General features: G+C 38.6%; 1 protein-coding gene across 1 annotated transcript in view; it reads left to right on the top strand.

The window, feature by feature from the left end:
- The first annotated feature begins 308 nt into the window (after positions 1-308).
- LOC135195618 (uncharacterized) overlaps positions 309-14384 on the top strand; it is a 31907-nt gene continuing 17831 nt past the window's right edge. The window contains exon 1 of the mRNA XM_064221958.1: positions 309-1967. Coding sequence (XP_064078028.1) covers positions 1232-1967 — 736 coding nt within the window. The 5' untranslated portion in view covers positions 309-1231. The remainder of the gene's footprint in view (positions 1968-14384) is intronic.

Raw genomic sequence — 14384 nt, forward strand, 5'->3', positions numbered from 1 at the left:
CTCCATGACGAAATACCTTCGTTTCCGCCTTTCCTTCCCCCCCGTAGGTCTCACGGTGCAGCTGGAGATGAAAGCAGCCTTCGTATCACACTGACGCAAGTATGGGCAGGTATGCAAATTCATTGTAGATTGCAAATCGAAAAGTTAATGGTGTAGTGTTATGCCAGCGGCGAAACGACGCATGCGCCTGCGTTCAGTTACCGGTAGCCGAGGGGAGGGGAGGGAGCAGAGCTCCCCGGCGAAAACAGTCTCCCTGCCTGATGAGTCATACACCTAAACGTTATTGGAGGAATGGGACAACTCTTCCTCTACATACGTGAAAGTCTTCTTAGTCCTTCCTCTCTGAAGTTATTCAACATTAGACTTGTAAACTGAACTGTCAACCTGAAACAGGACTCGACTGTGTTATAAAAGCTTTCGCAACCGCTTCCCACCGCAACAGTTGTCTATATAAAACTGTCGGGAGAGCGCGCGCGAGCTTCAGTGGGCTGTTGGCGCCCGTAAGACAACGTTGGTCTAGCTGCCTCTCAGTGCACCGAGGGTATCTCTCGCTCCCTGCCTCAGAGGGAGTTGAACCGTGATTGCATAATCACCGGCGTCCAACAAGAAGCCCTTCGCTCCTTCCCTTCACGTAAGATGTGGCTCCCCAGGTCCTCGGCTGTCGCAGTGTGTCTGAAGTGATTCCAAGTGCGTGTGTAGAGAGGAATGGAAAAAGCATTTCCGTGGGCATTGGATGTTCACACCTATACTTCTTCCATTAGACCAGAGTTGCGTAGATGGATATTATCACACCTAGGTCTCTTGAGATGTCAGAGATGAATTCTGTAGAGCCTCTCTGACGAGTTCTCACTACCATGTTATTCTCGTTATCTCATTCATGGGGTAAATAACCCGACTGTGCAAGTGACTGTATACTGGTGCTAATTATCATCATATTCATCACATACAAACGCACGTACTGAACGTTCACCAGTCCTTTTCATAAGCTGTGTACAGTTTTGGTGCTATAGTTTTATGAATATTCTTAAGATTTATGAATGAATAAGGAGGCGTCCCTCGACAATTCCTGAAGTCTTTTCTGACTGTGCTTTAAGCTCTCTCAAAGTGCAAATATCAGTATAGCCTGCAATCATAAATATATTTTTCCACCTACTGAGAACCTCTTTTATATCTGAGGTTATTTTTAGACGCGAACTTTTGTAGCCGACTCCCAGTTCCTACATTAGCAGAAATGGCTATGGACAAAGTAGCCAGCAGTCCCGCCCTGCCCACAATTGACGGTTGGACACCCGACGAGACTCCCCTGAGCGAGAACGAGACGGCTGCCCTCACCGTCGCCTTAGGCGTGGGCATGAGCGTCAGTGCCGCTACGGAGGAGCCCCAGGAGAGGCATACCGTCGCCGATTTAGCATCTCTGGTGCCCGATGCCCTTCCCACCCTGCCCCCGATAGAAAACGTGGGCGCATTGCCCTTATTGGCTAACTCCACCTCCAACCTCCGGCTGCAGACGCTGACGGAGGCGTCGTCGGAAGGAGACTCCAGAGATTCCGGAAGCGAAGACGACCCGGAGGAATCGCCCACCAAGAAAGTGGCGTCGTTCTACATCGGAGACGACCAGGGTTGCACCCGCGAGCTGAACAACCAAACGGGCAGCCTGCAGCAGCTGCCCCAAGGGAGCCTGCAGCAACTACCCCAAACTGGCAGCCTGCAGCAGCTGCCACAGGCGGTCAGGAGAGTGCAAATTCAGGCGGAGCAGACGAAGTTGAAGACCGTCGAATTCACGCCCCCCGACGGAGGCTACGGCTGGGTGGTCGCCCTCGCGGCTTGCCTAGTCAACGTTTGGATCGTTGGCTTCATCAAAAGTTACGGCGTTCTCTACGTCCACGTCCGGAGCGCTTTTCCGGAGGCCTCGGCCTACCATACCTCGTGGCTTCCGGCTCTCTTGTCTACCATCGGTCTCCTCATCGGTAAGACAGTTGATCGATTTCATCTGTTTCAATTATGCTTATCTCCTGTGTATGATGATGATGATAACAATTAGTAAATAATGGTATTTTCATTATTATTATTATTATTATTATTATTATTATTATTATTATTATTATTATTATTATTATTACTGAAGACTATGAAGAACAATAGCGTTCTTTAGAGAGGAGGCAAAAAATATGATCCTTTTCTTGATGTAAGTAAAGAACAGTGTTCCTATTAGAAGCATTTTTGAACAATATAATACCATGATTATTATTATTATTATTATTATTATTATTATTATTATTATTATTATTATTATTATTATTATTATTATCGCACATAACTCATTTCCGCTTTGGAAGACCTTATTCCCTCAAGTTTTACAGTCCTTAAAAAAAATGAATTTACTTGCTTATATTACTGGCCCCATCAACAGCGGTGTTTTTTACGTTAGTATTATTACTGGCCTGCATTAACTCTATTAATTATAGTATGATTCCATATTGTCCCAACTTTTTTCTGAAGGCTTTTTAAAACAGGGCATACAACAATTTACAACGAAAACGAATGAACAAACGACGTCTACTGGAACACTCACTGAATTCATCAATGATTATGCATATCAGTATCCCTTTTTTTTTTTTTTTTTTTTGTACGTTATTTACTATTTTTTCTTTTACAAATATGAATTTTTCCTATTGTCTCCACTGAGCGGCGGAGGTACGATGGCCATGACTTACGGCCAACCTCCTCGAGATGTCAGCAGGAAATGCTTGAGCTGCAACCTCAAACAAGCAGGCAGGGAAGGTGCGGGGTTGGGGGAGAGGAGGAATTTCATTGTCATTGCTTTTACCGTTGCCTTCGGCGGCAAATTTCCCTTTCCAGCTTTGTATTTTCCTAGTGGAACATCCAGACAAAATGACACGTGTAAGCATAAACAACTAATCAGATGGATTCATTATGAAAAATCAAAACAAGCGGAAGAACAAATTTGCCTCTGCATACAAAGTTCCTTTGCCAAATCCATTTCAAGGACGAGGGAAACTCTCTCTCTCTCTCTCTCTCTCTCTCTCTCTCTCTCTCTCTCTCTCTCTCTCTCTCTCTCGTGTTGAAAGATATGTAAACTGGGTCAAGGCGTGGTGACAGATTTTGATCACTTTACACTACCTGGTGGAGAAACATTGTTTTTCTTTCTTTCTTTCTTTTTGTCATCACGCAAGGACTGTGCAAGCCTGTTTTGTTTTTACGCTCTCTCTCTCTCGTCCCACCTCTCTCTCTCTCTCTCTCTCTCTATGTACTCATTATGTTATATATACGCATTTCATTATACTGCATTCGCATTTCTTTACGCAAATGCATGCATATAATATATATATATATATATATATATATATATATATATATATATATATATATATATATATATATATATACTCTTACACGGACACGCACTTATATACATGCATACATGCATACATACATACATACATACACTTACACACAATCGCACACGAACGAGACTGAGAATGTCCATGAGATGCACCACGTAGGATTTCCATCTCTGCTACAAAGGCAGACCAGGAAATGGAAGAAAGCTGCATGACATTTCATGATACTTTTTCTTTATTTAGCTTTTTTTTTAGGGGGGGGGGCCGGGTTCCCTTTCAGAACCAGTTTTACAAGTTTATAATTCCTAAGAGATGGCCAATGCACATATTACTTGCTTTAACCTTACTGTTAGAAATGGGTCAAGGGTTATAACAACGGGGCGCTCTCTCTCTCTCTGATAACTTGACAAAATAATACATCCACGCACTATCCAAAGCACGTATTACATGTTTGCTTTAACCTGACTACTGGGAGAGGGTTAGGAGTCATAACACGTTCTCTCTCTCTCTCTCTCTCTCTCTCTCTCTCTCTCTCTCTCTCTCTCTCTCTCTGATAAAAGCTTTGAGGCATCTTATACATAACTTGGCAAAACACATAAACACACTCAATATCACCTAATGTACTGCCTCCTTTAATCTTACTGTTAGAAATGGGGGATCTTTTCTGGACAGTAACCCCGAACTAGTCCAATCTTAGATAATGACCCCCAGGAAATATCAGTCCTATAGCTAACGACTCTAGGGGTCACTATCCATAGGAAAAGTTACGTATATCTTAGTTTAACCAGACCACTGAGCTGATTAACAGCTCTCCTAAGGCTGGCCCGAAGGATTAGATATTTTTACGTGGCTAGGAACCAATTGGTTACCTAGCAACTGGACCTACAGTTTATTGTGGGATCCGAACCACACTATATCGAGAAATGCATTTCTGTCACCAGAAATAAATTCCTCTGATTCCGCGTTGGCAGAGCAGGGAATTGAACTATCCATAGGAAAGATCCGAAATGGGTTAGGAGCTCCATAAGAAAAGCTTCATGAGGAATCTAGTTTAGCTTGACAAAATATACACACATACTATAACTATATATATATATATATCATATATATATATATGTATATATATATATATATATAGATATATATAGTGGATTTTTAATATTTGTTTATAAGACTGAGTGCTCAATCGATTTATCTCTGACATTAATCCCTTTCCCCGTACTGTCCTTAAATTCTTTGGCTCTGTGCCCTTTATACTATTTCTCTTTGAAGTCAGAATCAGCCCTGAAACCTCAATTTTTAATTTTCTCGTTTTGTTTTAATGTTTTTCAAGCCTTTGTTGCTTTCCACTGTATTACTGCATTTCCTTTGATGCCCAGAACTAATTCAGTTCTCCTTTATCCTCTCCCAATATAAAACCGGCGATCTCAGCACCCATCCAGATGCCCATCCATTCGCCCTTTCCTAGAATGAAGACCCCATTTCTATTCCGGGAACAGTATGGGAATCACATTCTGTTCGGGACAAAGCAAACGACAGAAGGAAAAATAAATTGCATTCTGAACAGAGCAAAGATAAAGGAAAAAGGACCGAGGATGATTATCTGTATCCAAACAGTCCTTGCTAATTCCTTTTGTTCAGTGGTATGCCACACTGTAACGGAGGTAATCAGTCCTAATTAATGAGATCACTGAAATAATCCGACACAATTAATGACATCATCGATTGTTTCAGCAATGATGTCAAATGTTTTGGCTGTCTCTTCAGCAAATATTTTGCCATATGAGGGTCTCGGATATCTCCTTACTTAAGAATATGTTTGGGCCCTAAATTTCTTTTTCTCAAATTAGGCCCACATATTTCTATGACATGACATCATGATAGAATAGAATATAGAATTGAGGCCAAAGGCCAAGCGCTGGGACCTGTGAGGTCATTCAGCGCTGAAGGGAAATTGGCGGTAAGGTTTTTAAATGGTAACAGAGGGAAAACGTAGTTCCGCTGTGAAACAAATATTAGAGGGTGGAAAGTAAGACGGAAGAAAGAGAATATGAACGGAGGCATAGTAAAAGGAAGGAAAGAGGTTGCAGCTAGGGGGCCAATGGGACGCTGCAAAGATCAATAAGTAATGCCTATAGTGCACTACGTGAGGTGAACTGACGGCACTACCACGCTCCGGGGATGACAGCATAATGATGAATGAATAAAACTATCGGAGAAAATGCTGTATCTTTATAAGGGCCACTAATTATGAAGGCAGACTATTATTTTTCGATTATTTTATTTTTCCTAATAGCTATCGATATCATGCGGCTTAACAGCATAACGTTGTCGATAAAACATTATTTTTTTTTCCGTAAAATGCCTTTGAATATTTTATGAATTAAGTTCACGATAATGGATGATGAAACATTAACTTTACATTTTATCGCAGTCATGAATATTTTGTTAACAGAGTTTAATGGTACGAGAGATATTACTATATCAATGTTTTTACTTCCATCTGGATATCCCTTCTGAAACCTTTGTCGACTGCTTGAAGTCATGAATATTTTGCCAACAGAGTTTAATGGTACGAGAGATATTCCATCAGTGTTTTTACTTCCTTTCGGGTATAATTTCTGAAACCTTTGTCGATTGCTCGAATTCATGAATATTTTGCCAAGAGTTTAATGGTACGAGAGATATTACTATATCATACTTCCACCTGAATATCCCTTCTGAAACCTTTGTCGATTGCTCGAAGTCATGAATATTTTGCCAACAGACTTTAATGGTACGAGAGATGGGCGTATTACATTTGCGCGCGTTTAGGGATTAACGAAGTGTTACGACTGAGCGCTGAAATTTATTACAATTGCGCGCCTCATTTCACCTTTATTCTTTCAGTCATTTCTTATCAAACTGCCCTACTGCATATGGTTATGATAAAATAACGAACACATTCGAACACTATGACAGTTCACAGCACTAATATGAAAAAACTTTGCAAAGTAAATCAATAATAAAAATTAAAATCAAATGAAACTACCTTACAACCATTGAAATTCATTCACTTCTAAAGGTTAAGAGCTGTGGAAAAAATAGAACGAACGTTCTCGTCGGAATGGGTTTGACAACAGAGATTACTGGAATACCCTGAAAAATGCATGCGTGCAATAGTAATGGAAAGATGCGTGCAATAGTAATGGTTTTAGAGTTCAGTTATAGGGGTAATGCGCGCAAATGTAATGCACCGCGAGAGATATTCCATCGGTGTTTTTACTTCCTTTCGGATATAATTTCTGAAAGCACTGACGTCTGCAAACACGCGTTAAAAGAATGAGAACTAGGTTATAGATTTAGCGTTCGGTTCATCAAGCAGGTCAGTAAATGGAGACGATAAGGCAGCTCATTGGCTGCTTAATAAATAGGTCGCATATTGATTAATGGGTTTGTCCCGACCTTCTAAGACTATATGAGCCCTTGATACATGACTCATGAATTTTATGCGGTAACTAGCGTCATTACCGTCATTACTTGTTTGCTGATTAGTGCATTAGCTTGCGGGACGTGTTTTCTGACATACTTAGCTTGGAGCGAGATTGGGATGTTTTTGCTTATCTATTTATATTTGTATTTATTAATTTTTAATTGAAACTGACAATAACCTAGTTTGGTTACTTTGCACGCCGTGCTTCCATGGCTTCTGACGAAGGACGATAGCTCTCCGTGCCGGAGGAAACAAGTCATGTTACAGCATTCTCTCTCTCTCTCTCTCTCTCTCTCTCTCTCTCTCTCTCTCTCTTTCTCTGTGTGTGTGTGTGTGTGTGCCAGCAACAAGTGCTTTTACAGTACTACTACTAGCAGTGTTGCCAGTACCAGGCACCCCCCCCCCCCCCCCCCACATCCACCCCATGAGAACTTGTCTGGTCCAGCAGTGTTGCCAGCTGGTATTGATCAATGAATTACGTCATCTCTGTCTCCGTGTCTCTCGTGGGCGTTTCGCCTCCTCTGATTCTGTTCCTGGAAGCGTCGTGCGCCCCCGAAAATAACGGCCACCCACCAATTTCTAGGTTTCTCGGACGCGTCGTGATATTTTGAGAAACTTGTTATCGCAATTATTTCCACAGGCACGCTTTGTTGACGTTCTGTTCAAGTTCCGCTGGAAGTTGTAAACAGACGATTTGTTTTTGTTTGACCTACGTATTCTTCGGGAAGGTCAAATATAAGTCGGCGTGTGGTTTAGGAATTCTGTGCAATAGCATACTCCCGCTGTTTGTACAAGTATTTCATTTTTAAAACAATGTAACAGGTATGCATTTCTGTGTATATGTATGTATGAATATACATTTTCGAAACATATCCCGTTCTTTCTACTCAAGACTCCAAAGGTTATTGATAACCGAAAAGCGCAAAGTGAATCAATCAAATAAGCACACACACACACACACGCACACACACACACATATATATATATATAATATATATGTGTGTGTGCTTATTTGATTGATTCACTTCGCGCTTTTCGGTTATCAATAACCTTTGGAGTCTTGAATAGAAAGAACGGGATGTGTTTCGAAAATGTATATTCATACATACATATACACAGAAATGCATACCTGTTACTATGTTCTAAAAATGAAATACCTGTACAAACAGTTTGCTGGTGAATAGAACGACCATTCAAATACATCACACAGTGAGGTTAATATATAACAATTTCATCTATGAGGGCATCGTTGATGTCCAAATGTAAAATAACACAATAACGGATGACCACCATCATCTGAAAGCAATTCTAACCCAATTACGAAAAGAGGACGCAAGACAAAAGCGCGCCCAAAATAGATTTTCCCTCAGAGGACCGGCCTAAATGATAGGCCTATTTTCTTGTCAATCTTCCGAACAAAAGAAAACAGAAATTGCTGGACGGACAAATACGCAGTTGCCTTTGTTCCGAACGAACATTTCAATCGATACAATGTTTGCGCGATTACCTGAATAAGTTTTCATGATAGCCCCTAACAGCTCGACAAACTCCATTAGCCGGTTCTTTTTTATTTCAACAATCTCAATTGCTTTGGAAAATGGCATGGCTCTGCAAAATATGAGTCGTTCGCTAAGGTAAAATGAAAAGATAAAAAAGTATTATAGTTCCCTCCTCGCTGTCTCCGGAAAATGATATTTTCGTAAAAAGGAAGAAATTTTGAGAAATCCGCTTCCCGCTCTCGGAAATAGCGAACTGAACGCTGCTGAAACAGCGGAAAAGGAAACGGCTAATTCCAGTCTTCTGCAACTGCGAGATAAAGGGTGAAAACTCTCAAAAGAAAAAACGTATTTCATTTTTCTTTGTCCAGAAGACTCAAAAGTCTCTGGCATCTGTTTGGTCCCTGGAAATCTGTCTAACATATAAAACTTTCTCACTTTTATTCATTTCTTACTTGTTCCGTTCAGTAACCAATATATGGACTGAGAATTTCGTTAGCTGATTTGGCCTATCTTTAAAAGTTAACTTCTAACGATGTCAAAAACATCAAATTCATAGATAAGCAGTTTAACAAAACTATCAGTTTTTGTTTTCGCGGTGTTAGAAATTAATATCAAAATCATTGATAAGCAGTTAGGAAAAAATAAAAGAAAACTCGATTTCTGTTCAACAATTTAAGATGCGAGTCAGCTGCTGAAGACCAGACAGGGAAACAGTATTCGAAACATGAAGGAAGAATAAAGAAATTAAAACAATTCCTCAGGACAAACAGGTGTCATAAAACCTTGAATGCTACCAAGAATATTAAGTGGGTTGGTTGCATGCGGTAAAAGCAACATGGCAACGAAGAGTTCTGGGGTTGGGGAGGATCCAGTGTCCTAGACCTGCTAACCATCGTACTCTTGAGTGTTACGAGGGCTTAGTTTCATTCCCGCACCATGTGCTAATTTCAGCATGTTCCATATAGATATTGGTGCATTTTGGATGATGACAATAATAATAATAATAAAATTATTATCATTATTATTATTATTATTATTATTAATGAAATCAGCATTTGAGACCTTTAATTACGATATACATACATACACACACATATATATTATAGTATATATATATATATCTATATATATTATATATATATATATATATACATACCATATATATATACTATATACATACATGTTATATATGCACATACTATATACATGTATAAGTATGTATGCGCCCGCGTATGTGTGTGCCCGTATTCTGACATTCAATGAATCATTATATGCCAACGCAACTCGATACGCCCCCGTAAACAACACTGTGAATGCAATTAATATGGAGTTCAGACATCATGACAATGTGTCGTACGAACACCTGTTATACCAACATTATGTTAATCATCCCAAATGGTATATAAATCATGTGACAGTATCCATGCGGGCGAGGACGCTTCCGGTATTCTCTCTCTCTCTCTCTCTCTCTCTCTCTCTCTCTCTCTCTCTCTAAATATGGTGATGGTGAACAGCATTACATGCAAATTTGAAGGGTGTTGATTGTTTTATCAAATACACAAATGCAGCCATCTACATTTCACAGAATTAGGAAGTCCCGTATGAAAAAAGAAAAGATAATAAAGAATAAACAATTCATAAAAATTAACACACAAACAATAAAACTGAGAAAAACCTCGAGTAAGCCTCCTCAAAACGAAAGCATGTGTACCCAGTTTGGACTTCTGAACTTCCAGCGATCCAACTACATGACTAGGAAGAGCACTATATAATTTGCTCACAGCTGAAACAACAGGTCTTAGAAAAAAAAAAAAAAAGAAGTTGTGGTGATGAACCTCATGAAAGAGAAGACTTCAAATTAGCTGCACATCTATACGTTGTGGATGATACAGTCTGGATACTACGGGTGGGCAGAAATAAGAAATATATTGCGAAGATTACACGCTGAGCTGATCGAACGACAGCGTCAGAGGTGGGGAAAGTGAAAGTGAATGGAACTCCAGCTTGTACCCAAAAATTCAAGAGGCAAGTCTATTGCTGAAGACCAAAGCGGGGAACAATATCCAAAACACGGCTGAATAAGACAAGAAAAACTCATCCTCAGGACACACAGTAATCTAGTGATCCTGAAAGACTTTCTCACTACTGTGGACTTCTTTTTTTTTTTTTTTTTTTTTTTTTTGGTCAAGTGTCTGAATAAAAATTCTTGTAGGAACGAGCTCATTTTAGGCGACCAAACCTATATAGTTTCTTCATCATTGAACACACAGTCTAGTAATAAGACACAAACCTGCAAGTGACATATATTTATACGTAGATAAAAGCTGGAATGATGAATACCAAAGACGTGGTACAAAGCGCTTTCATGTATTACAGATACACATCTTTGGGGTACATAATAAACGACAGCGCTTGGTACATAATCTTTCATTTTCACCTTTTCGGTGGCTATCTATATATACATAGGTATACTCTCTCACCTTCCTTGTGGTCATTTATGTATACATACACATATACTGTTTCACTTTATGTGATCATCTACGAATACATACACACGCATTCTTTCACCTTCCCAGTTTTTATCTACGTAAACATACACATACACTCTTTCACCTTTCCAGTTTTTATCTACGTAAACATACACATACATTCTTTCACCTTTCCATTTGGTATCTACGTAAACATACGCACATACTCAATCACCTGTCCAGTGTTTATCGACGTACACACAGATCTAAGCATCCCTACACAAAGACATAAAACTGCACTTTGTTTAGTACCCGAGATCTCTAACTTAAAGCTGGCTGTTACACCCAAACGAAGACGACCTCGTTCTCACACTGGGAACGAACGGCTGAGACTCGGCCGAGGGTACTTTGTATACGTTTCTGAGAAGTCTGACGCGAGTCAGGTGGATTTTCTCTTGGCGTATTTCCGTTTTATCTTTCAAGGCATTATTCGTTTAAAGGCTGTTTATTATTCAGTTTAATAATAATAATAATAATAATAATAATAATAATAATAATAATAATAATTAGTAATAATAATAATAATAATAATAATAATGGAGAAACAAATCCACAGTTACGTAAATGTACATATATTTAAATCTAAAACTTTAAGGATAGCTTTTGGGAATCTGATCGATTCCCCTTATCAGACTGATAAGGGGGACCGAACAGATTCCCGAAAGCTACCGTTAAAGTTTTAAATTTCATTTACATAAGTGTGGATTTGTATCTACATTTGAAGACTCGTACTACTATGAGGATTTTTTAATAATAATGATAATAAGAGGAGTTTTTTCGTTTGATCTCTCATATCACTGTTTACCTTCGTGCTGCTTGTAATGATTTCCCATTGATAATAATAATAATAATAATAATAATAATAATAATAATTAGTGGAATGTTGGTCTGCATGATTATTAAAAGTTCGGGCAATTCCGTAATCGATGGATGTTTTTTCCATCTCGATTCCTGGGCTGTATACCAAAGTTTCCATGAAAAGTAAAATCTACAATCTATTTCCAAACTTTTATTAAGGAATTCATATATTTACGGACATTTTTAGCTCCAGCAAATGCGCACGAGTGTAAAGCTGGTCTTGGCTGATAAGATAATATACTGATTTACAGAAGTCCTCGGAATTTAGATACAAGTGTTAAGTTCAATGATAAATCATTCTGTGTCGAAATCCTTATCGTGTGATCAGGTATTATGCTTCACGAGAGAAATATCTTTGTGAAAAAAAAAAACCTGCAGCTCAGCTCACGATATAATCTCACATGCCAGTAGAAATATGCATGTCAACATCTGCAGCTTCGTATAAAGTCTTATGGTTCATAAGAAGTCTGTCTTCAGTCTTTATCAAAATTTTGCAATACCCTCATGGTTCGCATACAAACTGTTTGTCAAAATATACAGCGTATAATGCAATGCCTCATAATGCAGATAAATGAAATGTGAGACTGTACATTCACTATTATCTTACTATGCTTGTATTCATTACATTATCATGTACCCTTCCGCTATGAATATTATTGATGTCTCGAGACAATCATTTTTTTCTTGTCACCCGTCTGAAGTAGTACACGATATAATATAAGGCTTCACAAGAAATCTGTTTTCTATCTTTGTCAAAATTTTTTGCAACATATGATAGACCCTTTTGGTTCACATATAATCTGCCTTTCAAAATATTCAGCGGGTAATGCAATGCCTCATTAGTCAAGCGTCTGCACCACTTGATAAGGCTTCAGAAGAAATCTGTCTATGTAGTTAGTCTTCAATATAATATTACGCTTCATAAGAAATCTGTCCTTATCATAATCTGCTGCTAAAGATATTATCTTACAAAGAGCAAGGTTTCACAATGTCTCAGATGTCTATGAAGGTACGCAGGGATCAGCAGATGTTAGCTAATCGTGTACTGAAAACAAAGAGGGAGTACGAAAGCGACAGTCCACGATGACGAAAGGCTCTGGGAAAAGACCCTTGGTACCTTTCATGTCCGAAGAACGTCCTACCTACCCAAGAGCGTTTTGGGATGACCCCATTTTTATACCGGAAACTCCACGACGGCCGTCGGAAATTGACCTTTCATACCACAGTCGCAGTAAGAAATGATTTGTTTTAACTTTCTTTGTTTCAAATGAGCGCCATATTCTTTGGAAGACTGAATTACAAGTCAATGGTTCCTGTGGGCTTGTTCTATATGAATAGGGGGTTATCTTCTGAATAATAATAATAATAATAATATAAAAATGAATCCCCTAATCAATAATAATAATAATAATAATAATAATAATGAATGAAGCCCTTTTTCAAATTATAATAATAATAATAATGTGGTGTAAATGTAAATATATATAGTAAAAATATATTTATAATATATATTTACATCTACACCACTATGGATTTCTTCACCATTATAATAACTCATGCTAACATTAATTAATAATAATAATAATCATCGTGTCATTTCTTGATTATGATGATAAAGGAACTATCATCTGACAGATGAAGCCTTGTTGAGACGGCGCCATATATCATATTAGATAATAAATCTCGATAAGCCATAGATGAGAATCTTTTAAACGCGAACCCTACATTCCGATGAAGCCATGTTCTTTCGCCAGGTTACTGGTATTATTGAGTATTTCTTGCCATATCGAGGATTATTTTCTCTACTACATCTGCAATGTCACCTTGAGAGTGAGACCCCAGTGACAACATGAGTAAACAGAACTATGATTGCAGTCATGATCAATGCCTGACCTACATGCGAAGCGTCTCGCGAAGGCAAAACGAACACGGAAATGTCAAATTACGATGTATTGTCTCACCTTCATTACGTCAGGATTGCTGTGGCAATTTCGTTTCGCCGAGATTCCGACCCGAGGGACATCTGCCGAGAGAGAAAAGAAACATCTTTGAATTATGAATCTATTGACACGAAAGTGAATTATTTTCTTAAATAATCAGATTGATAATACAAACACACACAATCACATTAATGTAAACACAAGCGTTCGTTTATATGATTATGGAAAAATTTGAAGATGTCTCATGGAATGAGATATATTCATCCAAACACAGAATAAATACATATCTTTACATATTCCCATAAAGACAGCCTATTCTTAGTTCCTCATTTCAAGTGAAATGTACCAAGAGTGGTTCACTTGATCAAAGGACAACTATTGAGTTCACTTTGTGTCATAAGTATATCGTACATTGATGTCATTACTTTTAGTCTCTGTAAAGTCAATTTATTTCCGAGTCATTTTAACCTGTTACTTACTTATAAAAAAAAGAAAAAAAAAACAGTGGTCTGGTTCACAGGATACTCAGGAAACCTTTGCTTCGGCATTGATTAGTGCACTGGAAATTATACGATGCACAATAGAGGATTACCTTCGTCAACGTTCCATGTAGTCTCAAAGGAAAAAAAGAGCGAAAATGTAATCAGTTTCATCACACTCTCAAGAAGTATGATAAGCAAGTCAGACTTCGCGGCCGACCTTGCCCAAGGTCTCAATGAGGGATG

Source organism: Macrobrachium nipponense, chromosome 16, assembly GCF_015104395.2.
Source record: "Macrobrachium nipponense isolate FS-2020 chromosome 16, ASM1510439v2, whole genome shotgun sequence".
Lineage (NCBI taxonomy): Eukaryota > Metazoa > Arthropoda > Malacostraca > Decapoda > Palaemonidae > Macrobrachium > Macrobrachium nipponense.